This window comes from Engystomops pustulosus, chromosome 1 (assembly GCF_040894005.1).
Source record: "Engystomops pustulosus chromosome 1, aEngPut4.maternal, whole genome shotgun sequence".
NCBI lineage: Eukaryota > Metazoa > Chordata > Amphibia > Anura > Leptodactylidae > Engystomops > Engystomops pustulosus.
The window spans coordinates 230,688,144-230,712,835 of NC_092411.1; the positions used below are offsets into that span (position 1 = coordinate 230,688,144).

A 24,692-nucleotide genomic window follows, 5' to 3' on the forward strand; every position below is an offset into this window, starting at 1 on the left:
TTGCATGGAGACAAAAATGTAGGAATACAGATTTCGGTGTGGTGCTCTAACTGCAGTAACAGGTCATTAGTATACAACTTCGTGGTAGAGAAAAGGAACAAAAGTTGGCACTCACCACCTTTAGTAAAATTCTTCACTTTTATTAATCCATTTTAAAATTCGGCATACACAACAGGGGAGGGTAGCGAAGGAGGATGCCTTCTATCACCAGGGACGAATCGTTTCGCGCTTTGAGTTAGCGCTTCATCTTGTTCCTTTTCTCTACCACGAAGTTGAACCACTGGTAAATTACAGATGGCTAACCTTCAGCAAACATTAGTTACAGGACCTCTGTTCTCCGGATTGCTGGGGGTCCTCTTATTGTGATCAGTGGTAGTTCCACCCAATGGACCCACAATAATCATCTTGTGGATGGGGGATAACGTCATAAATTCAGGATAACCCATCTTACTGTCCTGTGGCTAGGGGAAATCTTGATATAGATCAGAATCAGAAGCACCAGTTACTGGACTTTTTTATACACACATTGCTAAAGAAATCCTTTTAAAGTGTAACTGTAAAGTTATAATTATTTTATCAAATTCTCATATGTGATCCACACTTTAAAAACAAACAGAACAATGCTTATATTGTGGTGCTTGGACTTTTCTTTCCAAAGCTATGGCATTTTCTGTTCAAGTATTTGACAAAAATCTTTCTTACCAGAGGTGAAGTGGGCGGAGACTAACGACTAACTACCTGGCTATGCCATGAAGTTGACTCCAATTCAACCTGCCCACAGATCCAAGGATGCCTTGTGTTCTCTCTCAAAGTAATTTAGCATTAAATGCATTTAGGTTCCCACAAATAAATCCACTGAACACTACACAGTGCACATACAGGATGTATATGGTAACAACCTGACAGCCTCCATCACATGGAGGAGCAGGGAACATGTAATAATGGATGTGAAAAAATGGGAGTAATATTTAAAAATAAAAGACTATTTTATTAAAATAGTAGAATGAAACATGTTTGTTCATTTTACGTGTAGGTTTGTAGGGTTAAAAAGACATGAATGCTGCAAAGAAACTGGACTGATGGGTACATGAACAGTCTATTGTATTTATTCACCAGAGTAGAACATTGTACCAACACCTGGCAAGAACACACGCATCTAATTGAGGAATTTGTACAAAACCGAAAAGAATGTGAAAAATAGAAAACAGGATATGAAAAGAAGCAATGGCACGGATGTGCTGTTATTCATTTTATGTATATTTCTATATTATGTGTTTTGGCACCATCCATTTGCGTTTGGTGAGTTTTAAGTAATGCACTACATTATGTATTGACATACATTAATATTTCTTGATACTGTATGAAAATATGTATATTATAAATATATGAAGTAATTTGCAACTAATTGACCAATACCATATATATCCTCAAAAAACAGCAGTTTATTTTAAAATAATGCTTTATTTTTTTCTATTAGCCTCAAAAAGACTCTGTAAAATTGTCTGTATGACTGCCATGCAACAGCAGTGATTTGTCAAGACATATAAGTCAGGTCTTAGGTTTAGAATGTCATCACAGCCAGGTATTACTGATAAAAGAGAAGTATTTCTTGTACAATGGTATTTGTATAAATGAAGTGGATAACTTTTACAATTAGAATTGCATGTGATTCTGCTACTTGTATTACACTTCTGCAGGTCTAATGGGATCTTAACTGTCACGGGTGCCCCAGCGCTTGATGTCTCGGGTCGTATGCGCCTCCGTGTGCCATTGTAGGGTGCAGTCTCACTTACCCCTCCATGCTCCAGAGGTGTCTCCCACGGCTCTTCCTTCCCGCCTCCTAGGGCGCTCATGCGGCTCTGTAAAATTTAAAGGGCCAGCAAACCCCTAATTAGCGCTGGCCACCTGGTACTTAATAAATAGCCAACCTCTTATTTTATGCCCCGCCGGATCTTCGTGCGTTGTGCCTTAGAGAAAGCTTGTGTCCTATGTCCTCTGCATTTATTTTGATTTCCCATTGTGACCTTGATTCCGTACCTGAATTCGCTCCAATCCCCTGCTTCCTGTCCTGACCTCAAGTCTGTCGTTGACTTTGTCTCTGCCTCACAATGCTGCACCCCGCCTTGGCCACCACAACGGACAAAGTCTTGCCTGTGGAGCGACCTGGTGGTACCATGCCGCAGCAAGTCCAACCCACTTTGCGGCAGGCTTTGGTGAAAACCGGGTACCACTTAGACTCCACTCCCAGGTGTTGGCTTACGTCATCGTCTGCAGTGGTAGAGTGGGTCCACTATCCATGGAGGTATAGACACTTCTGTTGCAAACAGTAGGAGACATAACTGCTTAAAAAAATAAATGAGTTATACTTACTGGCCCACTCCAATTTTTCTTTAGGGCTGTACTAGCAAGGGATTACAGATGGACACCCGCACAGCATGGCCTGTTTATTGCTACATGCACTAAATCCAACTGAGAAGATGAAACACATGTAGTCTGGAGCAGCTTATAGCAGCAGTAGAATTTACCTGTAGGGCCTGAATAAATGTGGAAGGTAGAACTTTATATTTGATGTCAGTTAAATAGGAGAAGATCTACAATTCATGCAGTCAGCCACCACAATCGCTCCATTTGTTGTTAATGAAACTTTCTGATTCACCCTATTCCCATATGTATTAACCACTAAAGAAAAATCTATCACTGAACCGTCATGTTAACAATCACCAAATTTTGCACAGCCACTCTCTGTGACTCAGGGAATGTCATAGATTTGGTTTTGAGACCCATACTTTTCACCCCCCACTTTCCAAAATACACTTATTAATCACCATATACAGGAGCCATTGAGACAAACTTACTTACCTGGTCCTTTCGCGATCCCCGATTCGGACAGTCCGATGAAGATGAAGTCCGGTGTGATTCACGTGGCTCATGCACGTGTTCCTGCATCCATCGCTTCCCCGCTGAGGTCCGCCGGAGTTCACCTTCTACTTCCTGGTGCTTTTAAGTGTGTGTCTTGTGACACAATTCAAATGTTTAATCCCGCGGGCAGTCCGAATCCGTTGGATTGTCTGGCGGCCTGCCCTCCCATTTGTGTCGTGTGCAAGCCGGTCGCCGATGTGGTAAAATCCGATCACGTGTGCCAAAATCCCCTGTTAAATGCAGAGCAAAACGGAAATCGGCCGTAAACCCAATGAAAATGTGGTCCGCGGACCCTTAGTAACTGAGCCCCATGGTCTGCTGCTGCTGCTGCTGTGGCAGTAAGAAGCTGAGCCGTGATTGGTCATTAATATGAGCTCTAAACTTCGATTGGTTACTATAGGCAATGAGTATAAGACAGCTTATCTGTGAGGTAAGATGGATAGGGATAGAGACAGGCAAGGGTAGTGAGCAAGTGAGAGAGAAAGACAGGCAGGGAGAGTGAGTGAGTAACAGAGAGACCTGCAAGTGAGTGAGTGACAGAGAGACAGGCAAGAGAATGAGTGACATAGAGACAGACAGGAAGCGTGAGTGAGTGACAGAGAGACAGACAGGGAGAGTAAGAGACAGGCAGAGAGACAGTCAGGGAGAGTGAGAGAGACAGGTAGGAAGGGAGATAGATAGGAAGGGAGAGTTTGTGAGAGACATGCAGGGAGAGTGAGTGATAGACAGAGAGACAGGCAGGGAGAGTGAGTAAGAGACAGAGAGTCAGGCAAGGAGAGTGAGTGAGAGACAGGCAGGGAAAGTGTAAGACAGACATGGAGAAATAGATACATAGATATAAAATATGTTTTTGTTAACTGATTCTATTTTGTTATAACTAAGAACCGTTATTTACACCAGAATCCACAGCTAATAATAAATGAAAATCATAAATACTTTTCCGTTTCTCTAACCAGGTGATTCAATTTTTACCACTTATTTACTCTAGACCACCTCTCCTTTATAGATTAGAACAATGAGGGATCAAATATCAACCTACTGTTCGGCTCTAAATTTTAGTGACATTGCTTCCTTAGATCACTAGGAAAGTACGCATATCAGTTTACCTCACTTGAGATTACGTAAGGACAAAATCTGGATTCTGGATTGAACTAAATATCCCAAAAGATTTATATTCTCCTTCTGCTTAGTATCAGTACATCTGTCTGCTGCTGGCTTCTACAATGACATAAACTCGGCAAGTAATAAAATATTTTTTATTACTCAAAATCCTTTTATGGGCTCAATAAAGCCTTGATTATTCAGCCATAGTGAGAGGCGCTTGTCTCTCCTAAACCTGTCATTTATATATACAGGCAGTCCCCGGGTTACATACAAGATAGGGTCTGGAGGTTTGTTCTTAAGTTGAATTTGTATGTAAGTCGAAACTGTATATTTTATAATTGTAGATCCAGACAAAAAAAATTTGGGCCCCAGTGACAATTGGAGTTTAAACATTTTTTGCTGTAATGGGACCAAGGATTATCAATAAAGCTTCATTACAGACACCTTACAGCTGATTATTGCAATCTGGGACTATAGCAAAGCATTCAGAAAGCTTCACCAGAGGTCAGAGGGGTCTGTCTGTAACTATGGGTTGTCTGTAAGTCGGGTGTCCTTAAGTAGGGGACCGCCTGTATATATATATTCCTCCTATAAAGAAGAGGAAACATCTTTAGATAATACAAAGATACGAAGTGACAATGTTTACAGTTAACACTGTAATAAAACGACATTATTGGATGGAGAATAGTTACGTCAACCCTATTATACAGAACTATTTTTAACTCCAACAATAAGACAGAACTTAATTTTGTATTTTCATTCTAAGGAAAATAATAAAGTTTTTTTTTCTTTATAGCTTTTGATAACCAATATGTATCTAGTCTCCCACCTATCCTTGTAGAATGTAGGGTACTATAAAATGTATAAAATAATTCATGAGGAGGGCAATTTTATATATAATTGTTAGGTTTGTTACTATTACCATGTAGTATGTAATATAATTTATAATATTATAAAAATTATATATAATATGAATCGTTAGAGGTACACACGATGAAATCTTGCCCCATATCATATATGTTGTAAGGTACACCTCTGCTAAAGTAGACATGTCAGGTGAGATGACAGGTCAACGTAAACACCTTAACAACAAGCTGAGCCCTCACCATACATGTTGGGCGTTTGCTGTATTATACACCAATCACATGTGTTAACTATTTTAGTGCCGTGGACAAAGCTGCCTTTGGAACATAAATGCTGTTGGCATGACTACTCCCCGAGACTCCCTGGCCTGTACCAGAGTGATCTGAATTAAACAGTAGTATTGAATACTACAAAGTAGTATTGAATTATATTGAATATAATATTATAGAAGAGTATTGAACTCTTGCGGACAAACCAGAATATGTGCATAACTCCTAAGATAACATGTAGTGTCTGGTAATTGAAATGTAAGACTTAAGATGCATGCTCGTATTTTTGTTCATTAATATGTGCTATAATGTACTGGATGTTTGAGCTTTTAATCTGTTAAATCAATAAAAACTATTAAAACAGAATTATATTTTATGAGCTATCAAATCAATAAGGGTTCCAGTAATTTAGGGGGCCAAAAAAAATATATAAAAAAAAAAAAAAAGGTAAAAAGAAAATAAAACCAAAGAAACATTAAACAAACATAACCACCTCATAAATGATTCGGCAAGCTCTGTGCAGCGCTGCATAAATAAAGGAATTATTAATTTTTATTCTTATCAATATGTTGTTTCCCTGTGTCCCAAAATGCCTCTATCAAAAATGATTACTCTCTGTGTTGGGCCTCATTATGGTAAAGAATGTCCAAATGTCTGAACACAGATATGTACACAAAAGTATGAAAAAATTATTTGTCAGAATATGGCGGAAAAACAAAGAGATTTTTTCATTTTAACCGCACATTGAAATCCGTAAAAACAGCCCACAAGAAAATGGAATTTGGAATTTTTTCCAGCTTCATGGTACATTGTATGGGATATTAGATACAGACGAAAGGAAGTACAATTTGTTCTGCGACAAACAAGCCCTCGTCTATGTTAAAATGTTATGGAAGGATGGGAGCAAACAATGGAGATGCAAAAAGAAAAAAGGGCCTCAGTGACAAGGTGTTAATGTTATCGGTTGAAATGATGCACAAGTTAATGTTCAATTATTAGAAAACTATAGAAGTCTGCGGCAAGGCTTGTTTGAAAATATCTTTGCATTGACTTAGCAGACATTATCAAACAATATTTTACATATCAGTGCTTTTATTGTAAAGTGTGATAAAGAAGCTGCATTCCCATGCCATATGCTATCTCTCCATCAGGCAGGGTTTCCAGGAATGACGTCCTTTTTCATTTCATGTTGTGATTTGATGGAGCTGTTTGTTGTTATCCTTTTGCTCTTTTTTCAGCGATACTATCTATGTCGTAGTGCAAGTTTGAGCTAATTTATTACTATTTTATTTCCTTCAATTTATTTTTGAACAGGGCTCAAAATGTAATGTTATTTACAAGAATACATTAAGTGATTTTACCAAGAAGAATACTGGTGTTAAGTAAAACCAATAGGTTATTTCAGTTAGGTTACAATCCAACATGCTATTCTGTATATTTTTTGTGTCTGTAAACAGTTAAGTCTTTATCTGCACTATTGATTTATGAAATTGTGTTTAGTTACAAATTAAGAATTATATTGTCCTTTGATACGGGCTGAGCCCTCTTCATAGTCAACGGGTGCTTGCTGCATGTCAGGATCAGTGGATCCTCTGGACCACCGCGGGAGATGGAACTAGCCAACACCTGGGACCGGAGCCCAAGCGGCACCTGGTTTTCACCAGAGCCCGCCGCAAAGCGGGTTGGACTTGCTGCGGCAGGATACCACTAGGGCCTTCCACAGGTGCGACCAGCCCGCGGTGGCAGCCGAGGTCGAGGTACCTTAGCGGATGACAGTCTCATAGTCAGGTCCAGGCACAGGTTCAGGGCAGGCAGCAGAGATGCAACGTCAAGTCCAAGTCCAAGGTCAGCAACGGGAGGTCCAGGCAGGTGGGAACGGGAACACAGGCACACGGAACACAGCAACACGGAGGAACTCGGGTAACACAGGATACAGGAGCGGGATCACACAGGAATACACAGGAACGCAGGAATACACAGGAACGCAGGAATAATCGCTTGGAAGCTTTCGCTAAGGCTATAAGGCACAAAGATCCGGCAAGGGTAACAGGAAGAGGCAGGCTTATGAAGAATTGGGCAATATGGCCAGCGCCAATTAATGGCGCGCTGGCCCTTTAAATTTGGAGAAGGTGCTGCGCGCGTCCCCGACTGCTAGGGCACCACAGCGGAGGGGAGCGAGCCAGGAGCCGGGACGGGTGAGATGCGCTGGCGGCGCGGATGAGCCCGCGACCCGCGATGTGGGTCGCGAGACCACCCGTGACACTGCACACTGGAGCAAACACACGTCACTAACCTGACGTGGGTGTTAACCCTTTGATCGGCAAAGGTGACGTCATCAGGGAGCGGCGATCCGTTGCCATGGCAGCCTCAGGTCACACAAAGATCCGAGGCTATAATGTTTTGGGCTATCAATTACAATGTGCACACTGTAATAGATGGTTTGCAAAATCCCCATATACTGCCATACTGTAGTGTGGCAGTATATGGTAGGATCAATCAGACAAACAAGGGTTAAAGTACTGTAAGGGGTCTGAAAAATAGTAAAAATAAAAAAAGTAAAAAAGAACATTTTATTAAAAAAAACTAAAAATTCAAATCACCCCCCTTTCCTTAGTAGTCATATAAATATAAATAAACAGGAAAAATCCTAAACACATTAGGTATTGTTGCGTTTGAAAATGCCCGATCTATCAAAATATAAGAACAGTTTTTCACTGTGTTTGACCATGTAACAAAAATAGCGCCCAAGGTCGCAAATGGGACTTCTGCCATTTTGAAAAATATAAAAAATTTGATAAAAGTGATCAAAAGGTTTCAAACTCCTAAAAATGGCAGCATTGAAAACGTTAATGCTAAGGATAGTTACAGATGAGCATGACCTTATCTGTCTGGCTTCATACACATTTGTTCTGTTAGTTTTACTGATTTTCTTCTGCTACCGGACCTCTGTCTTGAACCTCTTACTACCCTTTTGTCATTGTTTGCTCCTGCAGTTGACATATTGGGGCACATATCTGGTCCCTTGGAGATCCCAAAAGTGCATTGTCCGTCCAAAATGCACTGTGCCGCGATTTACTAAGATTGTGCACCCGATTTCCTGCATCTGTCACTTCCCCGGTCAGGTCCACCGGAGTTCACCATCTTCCTCCTGGTGCATCTAAGTGCTTGGCGTGCGACACAATTTTGAAGTTAAATTCTGCAGTTTGTCCAAATCCGTTGGATCGTCTGACAGCCCGCCCCCCTGATGCCAAAATCCGATTGCATGCAAAACAACTTGAAAAGTTTTTTTTTAATGTAGACCACATTGTTACTGGGTTTAGATCAAATGTAAACCGAAAAAAAATTGTCCAATTGGGACACATGAACCCCTTGGTCACTAAAAAGTAACTTTTATTGATATTTATTTAAAAGATGGATAAGGCTTCATCCAATGTTGTGTTTTAAAATTTTACAGAAGGCAGAGGACAGCAGCTTTCACCATAGTGGGGTGATCAGGACTATCGAACAGTATACATCATCTCCGGATAGATATAGGGAACCGGCAGTGTACATAGTCACCGAACATAGGAATACGGCACCATAACTGTATTTCACACTATAGAGGGGATCCATATTTATTTATTGAGTTCAATTCACTCTAGGTTACTACGACCCACTTATGTGTTGGACTGTCACGGCTAAGTATAAACTGATGTCCAGACATACTGCCCTTGGGATCACAGATCTAGCCCTCCAGTGTTACAAAGGTATCAACCCCATGGTGCTATGTATATCATGCCAATGTCCTCTGTCTAGTAGTCTAGATATTCAATACTGCGGTGATGCCAGTTGCTAGCTAGCTATGTTTTTTCTTTTTATTTGTATTTCACCCTAGGTTGCCTAGCTGTCCGTCTCTGAATTAAAACAGACTAGCCCCCCCGACATGTTTCGCCACATGCCGTGGCATCCTCAGGGGATCAAGGCTAAAAATCCGATTGTGTGTGCCAAAAACCCCTTTTAAATCCCTGTCCCAGCAGCGCAAAGTGTAAATCGTCGGGATGTCCGATGAAAGTGCGGTCCGTGGGGCCCTTAGTAAATGAGCCCCATTTTGTCCACTACTAAGATAAAAAAGTGGAAAATTGCATAAAGAAAAACAGAAAAGAATTCACCTATGAATTGCTGAGTTAGGCTACATTCACATTAACGTGTGCCCGCTGTACCATAGCACGGCAGGCACACGTCAGTGTCGGAGAGAGGAGGAAGCGCTGCTCACCTCCACCCCTCTCCACAGAGAAACATGGGGCATGGCGCCATATTCCGGGGAAAGATAGGACATATCCTATATTTTACCCTGATATGGAATGGTACCGTGTAGCACAAGTGCCACGCCGTATGCCCATTACATCCTATGGGGGATGTATTTTTCCTTGTGTATACGTCGTCCCTATATATACACCCCCCATACGGCTGTGTGAATGCAGCCTTAGCTGTCATTTGTAATCTGCCTGTGACTATATTGGATCACTTCTGTATTATCTTCATTGCCTGAAAATCCCTGTTTAGAACTGGTCTCTCACCACATTGTATGATTTATTGTATTGGTCGGTGTATAGAGGGAATATACACCTGTCACTGACTGATAGAGCTTGTTCTTGTCTGTATTATTAAAGTAAACTGGAGTTGTAGCTGCAGTTCCTAGCTACTACACAGGGAATGGAACAGTACTTCTGGCTCCAACCTTTATTGCAGCAGACAACCACTGATCTGATATTGATGATCTTTCCAATGGATGGATTATCAATATTCCATTCCCGGAAAGCCCTTTTAATAATGAAAAAGAAAAGTTATAAACCTGTCTGCATGATCTGTATGACACGGACAACATCCAAAATATACAGAATATCACACTGACTAAATGCAGTTCACTCTGCTGTTGGTACAACATTTCAACAAATTTGTCACATGTTTAATCATATGTACTTTGTCTAGAACTGTCTCAATGTAAAAGATGCTTTGTCTGCAGATTATTACTTATTATATTGTTTGGGTTCCCTTTTCGAAGTCCCAATAGATGTGGAGAATTGCTATGAGCAATGTGAACGACAGGCCCTTTAAACTCTCCTGTGATCTTACCTGCATTGTAGGAGTTTTATTTCCTGATTTCTACTCACATCACAATTCTGCAGAATATGGAAACTTTCAGCACAAATTACATTTCTTCTGAAAAAATGCAGCACTTAATTTTTTTAAGTCTTCAGTAGTTGGTTGTCAGACAGTGAGATTCTTTCCCTTTTTCTTAATAAGGCATCTGTCTTTTTGTTACAGGGGCGCATTTTGTTTTGAAACATAAATCAGAGAGAGGCTGGCTATGAACGATAAGGGAAGGGATAGAATATTCTGGATTGATGTCATTATCGTATCAGTTTACCTGGCACTTGAAAGCTACTAATGTCACCACATTTCACATCTTGCAGCTGTTTCTAAATCAGTTAACTGTAAATGATTATTTTTTGGAATTAATAAATGACAGATACATTCAGAACTGATAGTATGGGTTGTGTCTACAGTACAAATTTTTTACTAAAATTTCATTGCCATTCTTTTATGGTTCAATAATAATTTTATTAAGATATGCACTTTAACAAACGTGGTGAGTTATGACAATCATATCATGTAAATGAGCTCCGGTATGTGTGATGATTAGATTGGCAACATCAAGTGCATTATAATGTCAGATGTTCTGGAACATACAAATCAAGAAACTAAAACAGTCCATGAAGGACCTTGAACAATAACACAATTAACTTAATGTGAACGACACAGTGGCACAAGACAACATAGGGAACAGGAAAGGGGGGATAATGTTTTAGGAGAAGAGGGTAGGGCAAGCAATAACACACCAGTTGTACAGTCACTAGCTATTAGCCAAGTTTCCATGGCCGGAAGGGTTTTGAAAGTGAGCCAGGGGCTCCAAGTGTTATGAAAAAGATTGTGTTTGCCTTCATCACTAGCCTTCAGCTCCTCCAGATACAGTATTACACTGAGTGCCTCCACCCACTGTGCCTTAGTAGGGGGGACAGGGGCTCTCCACAACCTTGGGGTTATCTGCCTCGCTGCCATAAGGAAGTGTCGAAGCAGACTCTTTTTGAATTTAGGGATAGTCCCAGGAAACATTAAAAGTAATGCCAATTAAGGTGAGGGATGGATTCCTGGTGGGCATATGTCATTATATAGGTTGAAAATCTCCCTTCAGAGGTTAAATATCGGGGGAGATATGTGTAGCATGTTTTCCTCTGTGTCTTCACGCTGCCAGCACAAGGATGACACCATTTTATGCAGTTTGGTAGGGATTCTGTACCGCTGAGACACGATTTTGTAATTTAGTTCTTGAAGGTGGCAAGAAACTGTAGCTTTATGAGTTAAGATGAGAGCTTTTTGCCATTGCTCATGTTGGAAGGACTTTTGAAGGTCCCTTTCCCAAGCATTAGCAAACAGAGGTAGAGCATCCCACATTCCCTCCTGTATCATAGACCAAGGAGATCGTATATTATATTATACCTATATTATAATCCACTACTGGTCATGTTCTTCCTTTTTAGGTCTTCAAATGTGTAAAGCTATTTAAGGCCCAGAAGGAGTTTATTCCCCTAATGGAGATTGCCTTTAAAGGCCACCTTTTTGGGTACAGAAAGCCTCAAAGGAAATGTATTCTCAGCTGGAAATTCTGGGTAAGGAACATGCAAATTGCTCAAGACTGTATGCCTGAAAAGGTGTCATGTATAAATAGGATACCTTCCTGACCCATATCAATGGCCTCTCACCCAACCAAACCAGTTTCCTTGTTTGTCTTTTACATTGGAGCAGCACTGTCTAGCTGGGATTATATTCCTGTTGATAAAGGTTTGGTCACTATCCTTAGTCATGTCGCTAGGCTTCTTGAAAGCCAGACATTGATGTAGAGGGAGAGGTAGCACTGGATGTATAGTTTTCCTTTTTCCAACATGAACAATGTATTTGAATATTCCTTATTAAGCTATTGCATAGACCACCTCCTATAAAGCACTTTCTAATTCCAAGAAGTTCTCTTCATTCCAAAATCTGTATGCTTAAGCATGGCGCAAACACAATACAAGATACAGAGACAGCCCATTCACTTAGAGACACATACAAGTGGAATGCATGAAGTAGAAAATTAACTCTGAACCTACCACAATTATCTTCATCTGCTTGATTTCCACACTCATCCACTCCATTGCAGTGCATAAACTGTGGAAGGCACTTTGTAATATTACCACAAGGGAAGAATCCAAGAGGGCAAGTGTTTTCTGAATTCTCACTTTCCGAATAAGCAACTAAAATAAAAGACAAAAGTACTTATATTCCTGTAAAATACAAACTTCACATATATTATAGAACATTAATACTGTAACAGGTTTTTTTTTACCATGCAATAAACCAAAACAGTTCATGACTTATCTCAACAAGACTCACAAATCTCAATAATGTCCAACTTCATATATAGTTTATACGTGAACTTTTAACTGAATTTGTAGATACAGTAAGTTAAATTGATGATATGTGATAGGTAAGCTTTATCACATCTAACTTCCTTCATCTACTCATCTATTAATAATGATCTGTGTATCAGACAGTCATGACTGCATCTGCCGGAAACCACACAAGACACAACCAGAAGTCCCAAGTCCTGCAGCCTAGGGGCCACGTGTCCTGTGGCTGCTGGCGACTAAGGCCAAATTTTTCGACCTATTAGGGTTTTATACGTACCCAGTTTTGTAAAAGCAGAAACCCCTTTTGGGTACACCTTTCTTTAAAACTGATACCATGTTGAGAAGATAAAGGTTTGGTGATCCCACTCGTGAAACCTCCAATGATGACATAGTGGGACCAAACAATTCATGACACATATAGAGATGACTATATAGAGATGGATATTTTTCTTCCATAAATCCACATATCCTAAAGTAGCATTTAAGCAAAAATTGTTTCCATAAGCAACATCATGGGACATCATATTGCACATTCATATATATTATTCTTCTTGTTATCAATATTCAAATTCACACTCATATCTGCGCTCAGATTAGTATATTATATTTATTTTTACATGTTCTCTATTTTGGATGTTTTTTTTTCTTTTTTGAGTTTTTTTGTGTCCAATTTATCCTGAAAGAAATCTACCATCAAAATCAAACATGATAAAACAGGGACACTTACTTATCCAGCTACCGTGACTGTGGTAATAGTCTTATTTATGTTAACCATGGCCTCCTACCTGGCTTTACAGACTGTTACACTGTCTCACTGTACAAGTGATGAGTAAGCAAGGGGGAGATAAACACTGATTTTAGAAGGAAAGAGGCCATGGATAACAAATATAAGAAGATGACCACAGTTACGGGGCTTGGATCTATGAGTAAGTGTCCCTAGTTTATCATTATTTGATGGTAGATTTCTTGAATGTTTTTTTTCTCAATGCTCAATGTTGATATTTTATTACTGTTATGTTACTGTTTGTTTAAAAAAGTGCATGTTCTCTTTTAAAAATGTTGCAAATAACACCCAGGTGTATGAAGAAGGTGAACAAACATTGCACAGGGGAGGACACAGAAGTTGCTGTCTGCAGTGTGTACAACTTGTGCAGATTTACTGGGGGTAGGCTATCACCAATGTCATGCTCATCAATGGTACCGGTTTTCTTATGTTCTTGAATGTCTGTTACACCCAAAAATGAACTTTAAAAAATATGCTAATGAGCAAGAGGCGCTCAGCCCTACATCAATCAGGCGCCTCCTGGCTTCGTCAGAAGCTTTGTATCCGCTAAGAGAGAGTTACCTTACTTTGTTAGAAATAAAAACTAAACTCATATCATAGTATTTAAAATTAGGCAAAATATGTAAAAATACGGTCCAGTTTAGTACATACAAAAATAGACAATAAGATGCAGTATCTATGGTATCAAAGAAGTCCCACAAAGTTCAATGCAGCACTCATTCAAAGCATACATAAGGGTATAGACTATACGCAAGCCAATCACCAACAGTTAAAATGTAGCCCTTCCTCCTTATGTGAAATAAACATGCTGACGCCAAGGTTGAGCTTGAATAGTTTTGTGCTTTTTTTGGTGTAAACACAAACAACCACATCTGTTCATCTAAGCTAAATAATACAAACTTGAGGCAGACTTATGACATAAGCACAAAAAGGCACAAAAAAAACAAATGTGCAAAAGTAGCAAACAAAGAAGAAAAACAAAAGAAAAAAACAACAAAACCTAAGATGACCCCCAGCGATTATGATTCCTAAATGGCATAATTCCACCAGCACAGATATACAGTTTGTTTAACCTGATCTAGTCATGTATTTAATCTTTCCTTCCCTTCGGATAGAGTCGCAAGAAACTGCAGATAAAAAAAAAAGAGTTAAACAACAAAATGAAAGGATAAAACTTTGTTACTTGTATATTGACTGTGTCCCTATAAGCCTTACATCAAGCCTACGCTTCTCATGCTGTGACTCGTCAGGGGATCAGCAACACAGATACAAGACCTGGTTAAAAGGTATCAATATAATGGTGATCTCTGTCTTAAGAGCCACTCGGTGCGGATGCCAGCTGTGGCACAGTATGTCTAAGTAAAAGAGTATATAGGAATGGTGTAAAAGTATATTGTACTTTTTTGCGGAAGCAAGTACATAGAAGTACTGATCTATTGTGACTGTGGTAGTGTACCGTAGGGATGGACATACTATATATACTGTATGCTCATATACTTTATAAACTGTCTATTATATACTATTGTTAATGGTAGTGGATGACTAATGCATGTTTAAACATGCGGTAATGTGCAGGCACTGCGCTGTAGCATTTTGTGCTCTGTATATATTATTATGTTGAAGAGGAGTCTACAAATTTGACTATTGTCAACTGAACCATCAATCAACCCAAAGGTATTTCTCCTGACACCATTTTCATATACTGTATATACATTTGGCCTAGTTGTTCCTGGTTGAGTTGGAGAGTGGGGAGATTCACTGCCAGACCTTAACCCCTTCATAACTCCCACATGGTTATACAAGTTCTATTTGCACATCACATACCCAGTGATGATACAAGATTTTTACACAGTGGTCTAGACAGTGGTCCACTTAAAATGTTTATATTTTCAGAACTGTTGCACCTAGAAACACAAAAGTATGAAATCTGGATTGTAAGTACCACACAATCAGAGATTCCCACTATTAAAGTTGAATTTATATCTCCAGTTCTGTAACACCTGGAAACACAACTCAGATATCTTATTAAAGGTACTATACCAAGATATAACCTTTTAAAGTGTTCCCCCATCAAGCTTGTCAGCCACAGGCAGAACAGAGAAAGAGCTGCAGGGAGACAGAACTTATAATATTTGCATTGTCCCCTAATTCCCCAGTGGAGCATCATAGTTTGTAAGTCTCTAAATGCCTACAAAGGCAGACTTTGTTGGCAGAAAGTTTGTGTTTCCCAGACATTGACATTGAGGTATCAAACCTTTGGTCACAAAAGTGTTAATGATATTGAGCCAAGTAGTGAGGACAATAATTTATGCTTTAATTGTTATTTTTTTTGGAGCACTTGCTGCTGGTTATGCAACGCATAGGCAAGGTGGTAGTTATGAATAGCGCCCTCTCCATGTCAGGAGCTGTTAGGGAGATTGATCACCTCTCTAGAAGTTTCTAGGTCTTGGAATACTGAGTTATTCTGTATTTCCACTGCCTGGAAAGGCAACAGTTAACACTGTGATATGTGACTGTCCAATTATGTTCTTGCATTACAAGCTGGAAGCTGATTGGAGAGATGCTACCACCTGACTAGGGAGTATATAAACCCCTGCTGGGCAGAAAAACATGGTAAGTCTGTCCTTGTATAGAGTCTGCAGACAGAACCAAACCTCATGGTCTGTCTGCCACAGCCAGCGTCCTAATTCCAGGTGCCTCAGGTCTACTGTCTAGCACCCAGGTCAAGTCCGGAGACTTAAGCCCAAAACAAAGATCCACCACCCGGACTCAGTTCCATCTGCACCTGCCCAGTTTGAACCTTCTACCAGGCAGCGTGTTACCATCCAGTGGATCGGCTCTCCATGACTCTTCCAGCTTAAGAATCTGCTGTTCAATAAAGAACTGTAAGTTGATTTGCACAATGTTGCCTCCGTCTGATCCCTGGATATGACTACTTACCACCACAGGCTTCCCCATCAATCACCCAGGGATTCATCCTACAGACACCTCAGAGGTTGCATCAGACTCCCTTCATATTTCTTGCACACACCATCTGCTGGAGACCTGCCTGCCTGTAGGTCAGCCCTCCAGTCACCATACCAAGACCCGTTACCACAGCATGCCCACAGTTCTAAACTACTCCAGATACCTCATCTAGCATGATTTACCTGGTGCAGAATAAGACTGTTAAGTCTTATACTCTATTCACCAAAACTTTAATATATCTCCCTCACTGTCTGCTCATAGGAAGCCATGTAAATCTGCTCATAAAACATGAAACAAACTGGCACTTATCAGCTTATCCTTATTAGGTATAAACCTTTCCTTCAACTTTTCTATATCCACCATTGACATTAAACAGCATCAAATAATGCCACAAAAACAGTTTGTGTGATTTCATCCTATTGCATTAATAGCGAACCTATCCAATACATACAGTATTTTTCGGACTATAAGGCGCACCGGATTATAAGACGCACCATCAATAGATGCCTGCTAAAATGTCTAGGTTCATATATATAGCGCTCCAGATTATAAGGCGCACCTGATTATAAGGATGAATCACCAGCAGGTGGCAGACGTGTGCAGAGTTCAAGGCAGCTGTTGTCTGTAAGTACGGTTCATATATAAGGCGCACTAGACTATAAGGCGCACCTTTGATTTCTGAGAAAATCAAAGGATTTTATGTGCACCTTATAGTCCGAAAAACACGGTAAATACATTTTCTTCACTTTCAGCTTCATAATACTCATATTCATTGTTCATTTGGTTTCAATAGCTGAGCTAAAACAACTTGGATGAGTCACTAATAGTTTGACATTATGGAAAGTATAGAGGATTAAAATTAGACATGGTTTTCTTGACATTTTCTTCACTTACATGAGTAATCTTCGGTTTATATAACTTCTGTGCTACATAGCGCCTATATTCATAGAATCTTTTTAGAAAGTTCTGCTTCCAATATTTTTATATGAAAGGATTTTAAAAGTGAAAAAATGTTGCAACAAATTATTAAGTTGACCCGAGAAGTAATTTATGATGTTGGGGAAAATAGAAAATAATTGAATGTTCGGACATAATCTTGCAGATTATATATACCAAATTCATTAAAAATCAAAGTTCTGTTAGCCTTGTAGATACAGTTAAAATAACTACAATTTTGAAATACATTAAGGCTTACATAACTCGTATATTGTACCCTGATAAGATGATGCACTTTCAGAGACAAGAGTCATTTTATCTTTCCCTATTCTGAACCTATTATGAATATGTACATCACAGCAGAAAATCTGATGTCAACTCTTTGAGGTTTCTCCAATCTAGGATGGAATAATAATCTAATTTATAGCACTGCTCAAGTTAAACATACATTAACATTACTGTGAAGAATATCTTTAGGGAGCTTCTTCTTCTAGTTAAAAACCATCTGGAAATGTTCATTATGCGAAACTAAAATGAATGAAATAGATAATATATTACTTTACCATCTTCAGAATATACAGTATTACATATTCAGTTTGAATTGTTTCTTTTTAACATCAAAAATGTAAATGTTATAATTTTCAAATGTTTCAGAGCCCAAAATGCAACTTTTTAGTACTGTTTAGTACAGAAGTTCACAATTGCTGAAAATTGTACTGCTGTCCTATTTATCTTATGCATGTTCTTTCTTGAGAAATAACTGGACGCATATAATGTTGGTCCATGCAAATTGAATCCTATTCATTAGTGTATGCATCAAACCAGGTTCCTACGCTGTAGATGCAACTAGGTTGAAGCAGTGCTGACTACAGGTGGGAATCTGTTCCTTCTGGAATAGATATACTCGTTGGCTTTAAAGGCTTTAAAGGCTCATTAGGCATCCTGATGTTTGTAGTTGTGGTCTAATTGAATGGCACACTCAGAAGATCCTGGGATGGCCCAAAAGCCATTTAATCTTTATCCTTGGCATCAGTTGTCTTACACTTAAGAAAGGAGTACTCTACCCCGAAACGCGTTGTGACATTAAGACCTGATATTCGATAAAAATCTAGTTTTCACTTCTGAGTGCGCATTTAATTAGACCACAACTACAAACATTATCCTTTGCACAGGAGATCTCTATCTGACGGCAGCACCAGTAAATACCCCTTTGGAGTTGAAAATAGCGTTGTGCCTATCCCAGCACAACCACAGACGTTGAGCACACTTCCACCCCCACATTTACATCTAGTCTCAATGATGTTACACTATTAGCGCTTCCTCCCCGTCCTGTATCTTGCCACTATTTACTACCTATTAGGCTTCCTGAAACTCACACTTGATGGTAAGGCAAAATCTGCAGCCTGTGAATATATGATTATAATACTTCTAGTGATATGTTGGAAAAATGAGCAGCATAAATACACTAAAACAACCTAATGCTGAGGTCCTGTGAAAAACTATTTTTACACAATATTAAAGGGGTATTCCCACAAAGACAAGTTTCTTAAATATATGCAGGATAACCAAATAACACATTTTCTATTTAACTGTTATTAACAAAAATACAGCATTTCACAGATATAATTCCAACATGTCTCTATCAGTCCTGGTGTACACAATTTCAGTTGCCCCTGATTTCTGACCCTGTATCTTCTGGCTTTAGGGTCGGCAGCCATCTTGCCTGACGCTGTGTAGCTGAGCTCTTCTCTGCTACCTGCAGCGTCCCCTTCCCCTGCATTCCAAGAGGAGCTCACACTGATACACACACACTGACTTCCTGGTGGCAAACAACAGCAACAGCGGATGGAGTGCTACAAGCTACTGACAGAAAAATTCCATATCCAGGGAGGGGGATAGTGTGATAGAGCAGACTGTGTCATTGTGTGCAATATGCATCTCATGGATCTAATTTCTGATCTGTCTTATCTCTCTTTCTAATTTTACACTGAACATCACTGAGTGATAGGAGCTAAAACAGCAATACAACTGAGTAAAATTGTAAAATAAGGAGTTAAAAATCATCTTTATTGTGTAAACAATAATTTGAGAATTTTGTTTGTGGGCAAATCCTTTAAATATTCATGTACACCATCTACAGTTTGTCCTGCGGATCTTTCCATCTGTAACTATAAATTATTATCATTGTCTGCTATTTTACAACTTAGGTACTGGTGATTGGTTTCTACAAGCCTGCTAACACACATCACACTTCCAGTATCTACCCCTTCCACTGTCACCAAGTAGATATACTGGTTTGGCTTAATCCCACATCATGGTTTTAGACTTCTTGTAGGTCATACTTGATGTTAAGGGGGCTGCCTTTCAAGGTAGCAAAAGGAGGTATTGTTTTCCATTTAACACCTTGGAAAACTTATTTGCATTCTTCCCAGAATTCCCTAGTGGAGCATCTATGGCTTTAAGTCTCCACATGTCTTTAAGGTGGCCTTAATTGGCATTGTCTCCTTAAGAAGAACACCTACTGTCTGACTACAGTAAACATTCACAGGAAGAAATTTTGAAAGTTTTTCTTTTCAACCTTTCCTACAATATTCAATCTCTTTTGTTACATACATAGTCAGATCACAAAATTCAAAGAAAAATACACATATAAGATGAGGCAGGTGAACACTAGATAAAAGTTATATACAGACAGTCCCCGGGTTACATACAAGATAGGGTCTGTAGGTTTGTTCTTAAGTTGAATTTGTATGTAATTCGGAACTGTATATTTTATCATTGTAATCCTAGCCAGAACTTTTTTGGTCTCTGTGACAATTGGATTTTAAAAATGTTGGATTGTCATAAGAATCAGGATTAACACTAAAGCTTCATTACAGACACCTTAGATAACTCTTAGAGCTGATCATTGTAGCCTAGGACTAAAGTACAATAAATTACCAATATCCAGGGGTCGTATGTAAGTCGAGTGTTCTTAAGTAGGGGACCGCCTGTACATCCTAAAAGTTGCATGCAATCGCTGAATTTAATTTACATTGACAATGTGTTACAAAAAAATCTTTTTACTAAGCTATTAGTCCTATTGGTGCCACTTGAAACTCCTCCTGTGCCAGTATTTCAGGACATGTCTACACACTGGAAAGATGTCAACTAGAATATAGAGTTGAATGTAGCCCAATAGTGCTATTTAGTGTGCACCTATTAGTACTGAGGACATAGCCAAGATGAAAACAAAGCAAATGCACTGTGGTGGCTACTAAAGAACACAGCCCAGAATGGACAGTAACCCATAGAAAACAGTAAGGGATTTATTAGCAATAAAATACAACTTGAAAATAAAAAGACATCACAAATATTATTGTTTCTCAATTAACTTAATTCCATTACCCTAGTTTTAACACCTTAACAACCCATAATGTAATAGTCAGGAGATGGAAGAACCCTCTCCATACATTGTGTGTGTGCTGTATTATGCAGCAAACACTTGCTGCTAACACCCATCATAGTATCATAGTATATAAGGCTGGAAGGAGACGCAAGTCCATCAAGTCCAACCTTTAAGAATTAAATAAATGTTTTATCCCCATAACCCGTGATATTTTTTCTCTCCAGAAAGTCATCCAGGCCTCTCTTGAACATGTACATAGAGTCCGCCATAACAACCTCCTGCGGCAGAGAGTTCCATAGTCTCACTGCTCGTACAGTAAAGAACCTTTGTCTATGGTGATGGTAAAATCGCCTCTCCTCTAGGCGTAGAGGATGCCCCCTTGTCCTGGTCACAGGCCGAGGTATAAAAAGATCTTTGGAGAGATCCTTGTACTGTCCGTTCAGGTATTTGTACATTGTAATGAGGTCTCCCCTCAGCCGTCTTTTTTCTAAACTGAATAATCCCAAATTTTTTAATCTGTCAGTGTATCCTAGTTCCCCCATTCCCCTAATAATCCTGGTTGCTCTCCTCTGCACCCGTTCCAGCTCTACTATATCCTTTTTATACACTGGTGCCCAAAACTGTACACAATATTCCATGTGTGGTCTGACCAGGGATTTGTATAAGGGCAAAACTATTTCTTTATCATGAAAATCTATTCCTCTCTTGATACATCCCATTATTTTATTTGCTTTAGCAGCAGCCGCCTGGCTCTGGTCACTAAAATGAAGTTTACCATCCACCAATACCCCCAAGTCCTTTTCAGCTTCAGTTTTACTAAGTAATTGACCGTTTAGAACATAATTATACTTTTTGTTTCCATGGCCCAAGTGCATAACTTTACATTTATCTACATTAAACCTCATCAACCATTTCTCTGCCCATCCCTCAAGCTTCCACAAATCCCTCTGTAATGCTAAACTATCGACCTCAGTATTTATTACTTTACACAGCTTAGTATCATCTGCAAATATTGAAACTTGACTGTGTAAACCCACTACAAGGTCATTAATAAAAATATTAAAAAGAAGTGGCCCCAATACTGACCCCTGTGGCACTCCACTGGTAACATCAACCCAATCTGAGAATGTGCCATTAATGACCACCCTCTGTTTTCTATCACTAAGCCAATTACTTACCCAAATACACAGATTTTCTCCTATTCCCAGCAGTCTCATTTTATATACCAACCTTTTATGTGGCACGGTGTCAAATGCCTTTGAAAAGTCCAAATATACAACATCTACAGCGTCCCCCAGATCCAGTCTTGAACTTACCTCCTCGTAGAAACCAATCAGATTAGTCTGACAGGACCGATTTCTCATAAACCCATGCTGACGCTGGGTTATAAGGTTGTGCACAGTGAGATACTCCAGGATAGCATCTCTAATAAACCCCTCAAATATTTTCCCCACCACAGCAGTTAGACTCACGGGTCTGTAGTTTCCAGGATCACTATTTGATCCTTTTTTGTATATTGGTACCACATTTGCTATGCGCCAGTCCTGTGGAACATAACCAGTCCTCAGTGAATCTTCAAATATTAAAAATAACGGTTTGTCTATCACCGTACATAATTCATGCAGAACCCGGGGGTGTATGCCATCTGGCCCAGGTGATTTATCTATCTTAGTGGTTGCGAGGCGGCGCCGTACCTCTTCCTGGGTTAAACTGTTGACATATAAAAAGAATTTACATTATTCCTCATTGTGTCTTCCACCAGGGGATTTTCCTGGGTAAAGACAGTTGAGAAGGCGACATTCAGTAGATTGGCCCTTTCCTCATCTCCTTCCACCATGACCCCCATGTTATTTCTAAGGGGACCCACACTCTCTGTTTTTAGTTTCTTATCATTTATATACTTGAAAAATAATTTGGGGTTATTTTTGCTCTCCCTGGCAATATTTCTTTCAGTCTCTATTTTTGCGGCCTTTATCTGCTTTTTACAGGATTTATTTTTCTCTCTATAATCCTGTAATGCCTCATCGCTACCTTCACGTTTTAGCACCTTAAACGCTTTATCTTTCTCGCTTATTGCTTTCCTTACAAGACTAGTTAGCCACATAGGGTTTTTCTTGTTCCTTTTATGTTTTTTCCCATAAGGTATGTGTTTCTCACAGGACTTTTTCAGAATATATGAGAAAAAGTCCCATTTTGGGGGGGGGGGCTTTTGTCTTTGAGAACATTATCCCAGTCTATGCCTTTAAGGTCTTCCCTTAGTTGCTGAAAATTTGCCCTCCTGAAGTTTAGAGTGTTGGTTGCCCCTTCACTAACGCTCTTAGTAAAGCGTAATACAAAATCAATGATATTATGATCACTATTCCCCAGGTTCCCCCCAACCTGTAGTTTTGATACCCTATCAGGTCTGTTGGTCAGAATAAGGTCCAGCAGTGCCCCCCTTCTTGTTGGCTCCAGGACTAGTTGCGACAGGTAATTGTCTTTTGTTGTTGACAAGAACCTGCTGCCTCTGAAGGACCTGCAGGTTTCTGCCCCCCAGTCGATATCTGGGTAATTGAAGTCTCCCATGATAAGTACTTCACCATGCTTTGAAGCCGCATCCATTTCACTTATCAGCATTTCCTCTGCTGCCTCCATTATATTTGGAGCCTTATAACAAACCCCTAGTAATATTTTATTATTCTTTTTCCCTCCCCTTATCTCAACCCATAGGGACTCCACATTTGCGTTACTGATGTCATCTCGCAGGACGGGCTTGAGGCAAGAATTCACATATAAACAAACCCCTCCACCTTTTTTATTTATACGATCCTTTCTAAAAAGACTATAACCATCTATAGTAACAGCCCAGTCATAGCTACTGTCCAGCCATGTCTCGCTGATACCCACTATATCATATTTCCGCTCCAACATCAAGAGTTCCAGTTCCTCCCTTTTGTTTGTGAGGCTTCTGGCATTTGTGTACATACACTTTATATGGTTTTCCCTGTCCGTATTCCTTTTGTCCTTATTCCCCAATCTCATTCCAGCCCCCCTTCCTCCCCCATGGACTATGACTCTTCCCAGCTCTCTATGTACACTGTCTATTTGCCCTGCACAAGTGTAGTTGCCCTCCCCCCAAGTCTCTAGTTTAAACACTCCTCCAACCTTCTAGCCATTTTTTCCCCTAAAACCCATGGTCAGTGCTGGAACCGATTAGGGAAGTCAACTGTTTTAAAGAGGACCTTTCACTAGATTTTGACCACCCTGACTAACAATGTCTGCTGATAAAGGGTTACAAGTCCTTCCCATATCACCTATATTATCTGCCATTGGGGCACTGTACCTTAATTACAAACATTTTTCTGATATGCAAATGAGCTTTTGTGACTCATGTCTGGTGTTTGTGACTCTTCTCTCTCTCAAGCCGACAGTAAACCATGCCCCCTTATTCTGACTGTGCAAAGAATACACGTCACTTGAAGTCTTTAGAGCTTGATGGGTGCACAAGTAGGTTACCAAACCGTGTTCATCAATGAAGAAAAACTTGGCACTCCTTTTTGTGAAATCAGAAAATCTTATTTTATTTTTTGTTCAGATTTGATCGAGAAGAGCAATCCAAATAACAATTTATGCAACGTTTCGGTCTTAATTCAGACCTTCATCAGGCACGGATTGCTAGGTATAAGAGGTGTAGAGGAGAAGTGCAGTGCTATGACTGCTGCAGCGCTGGGAGTAATAAGTAGAGCGGGGTCTCCCGCTAGAGAGACTATTTTTAGCTAAAAGAAGGGTGTCAGTTATTAGAGCTCTATAGGGACCTGTCACTGGCTGTATATAGGCAAATGTGGTGATAGGTTCCCTTTAAAGCCACCATCTTGGGTAAGATTGTAACCCCCCTATTAGGTCATCAAGTGGACGGCGATCCATTGCTATGACAGCCTGTAGTCTCTGTGACATTTTCTCTGGGATTTAATACAAACCTGCCATACCAACATTGT

The 24,692-nt window shown here is 39.7% G+C and overlaps 1 protein-coding gene across 1 annotated transcript in view; it reads right to left on the reverse strand.

Annotated features, from left to right (window-relative positions):
- Positions 1-24,692, reverse strand: part of RXFP1 (relaxin family peptide receptor 1) — a 150,904-nt gene that overhangs the window by 69,464 nt on the left and 56,748 nt on the right. The window contains exon 2 of the mRNA XM_072120607.1: positions 12,344-12,487. Coding sequence (XP_071976708.1) covers positions 12,344-12,487 — 144 coding nt within the window. The remainder of the gene's footprint in view (positions 1-12,343; positions 12,488-24,692) is intronic.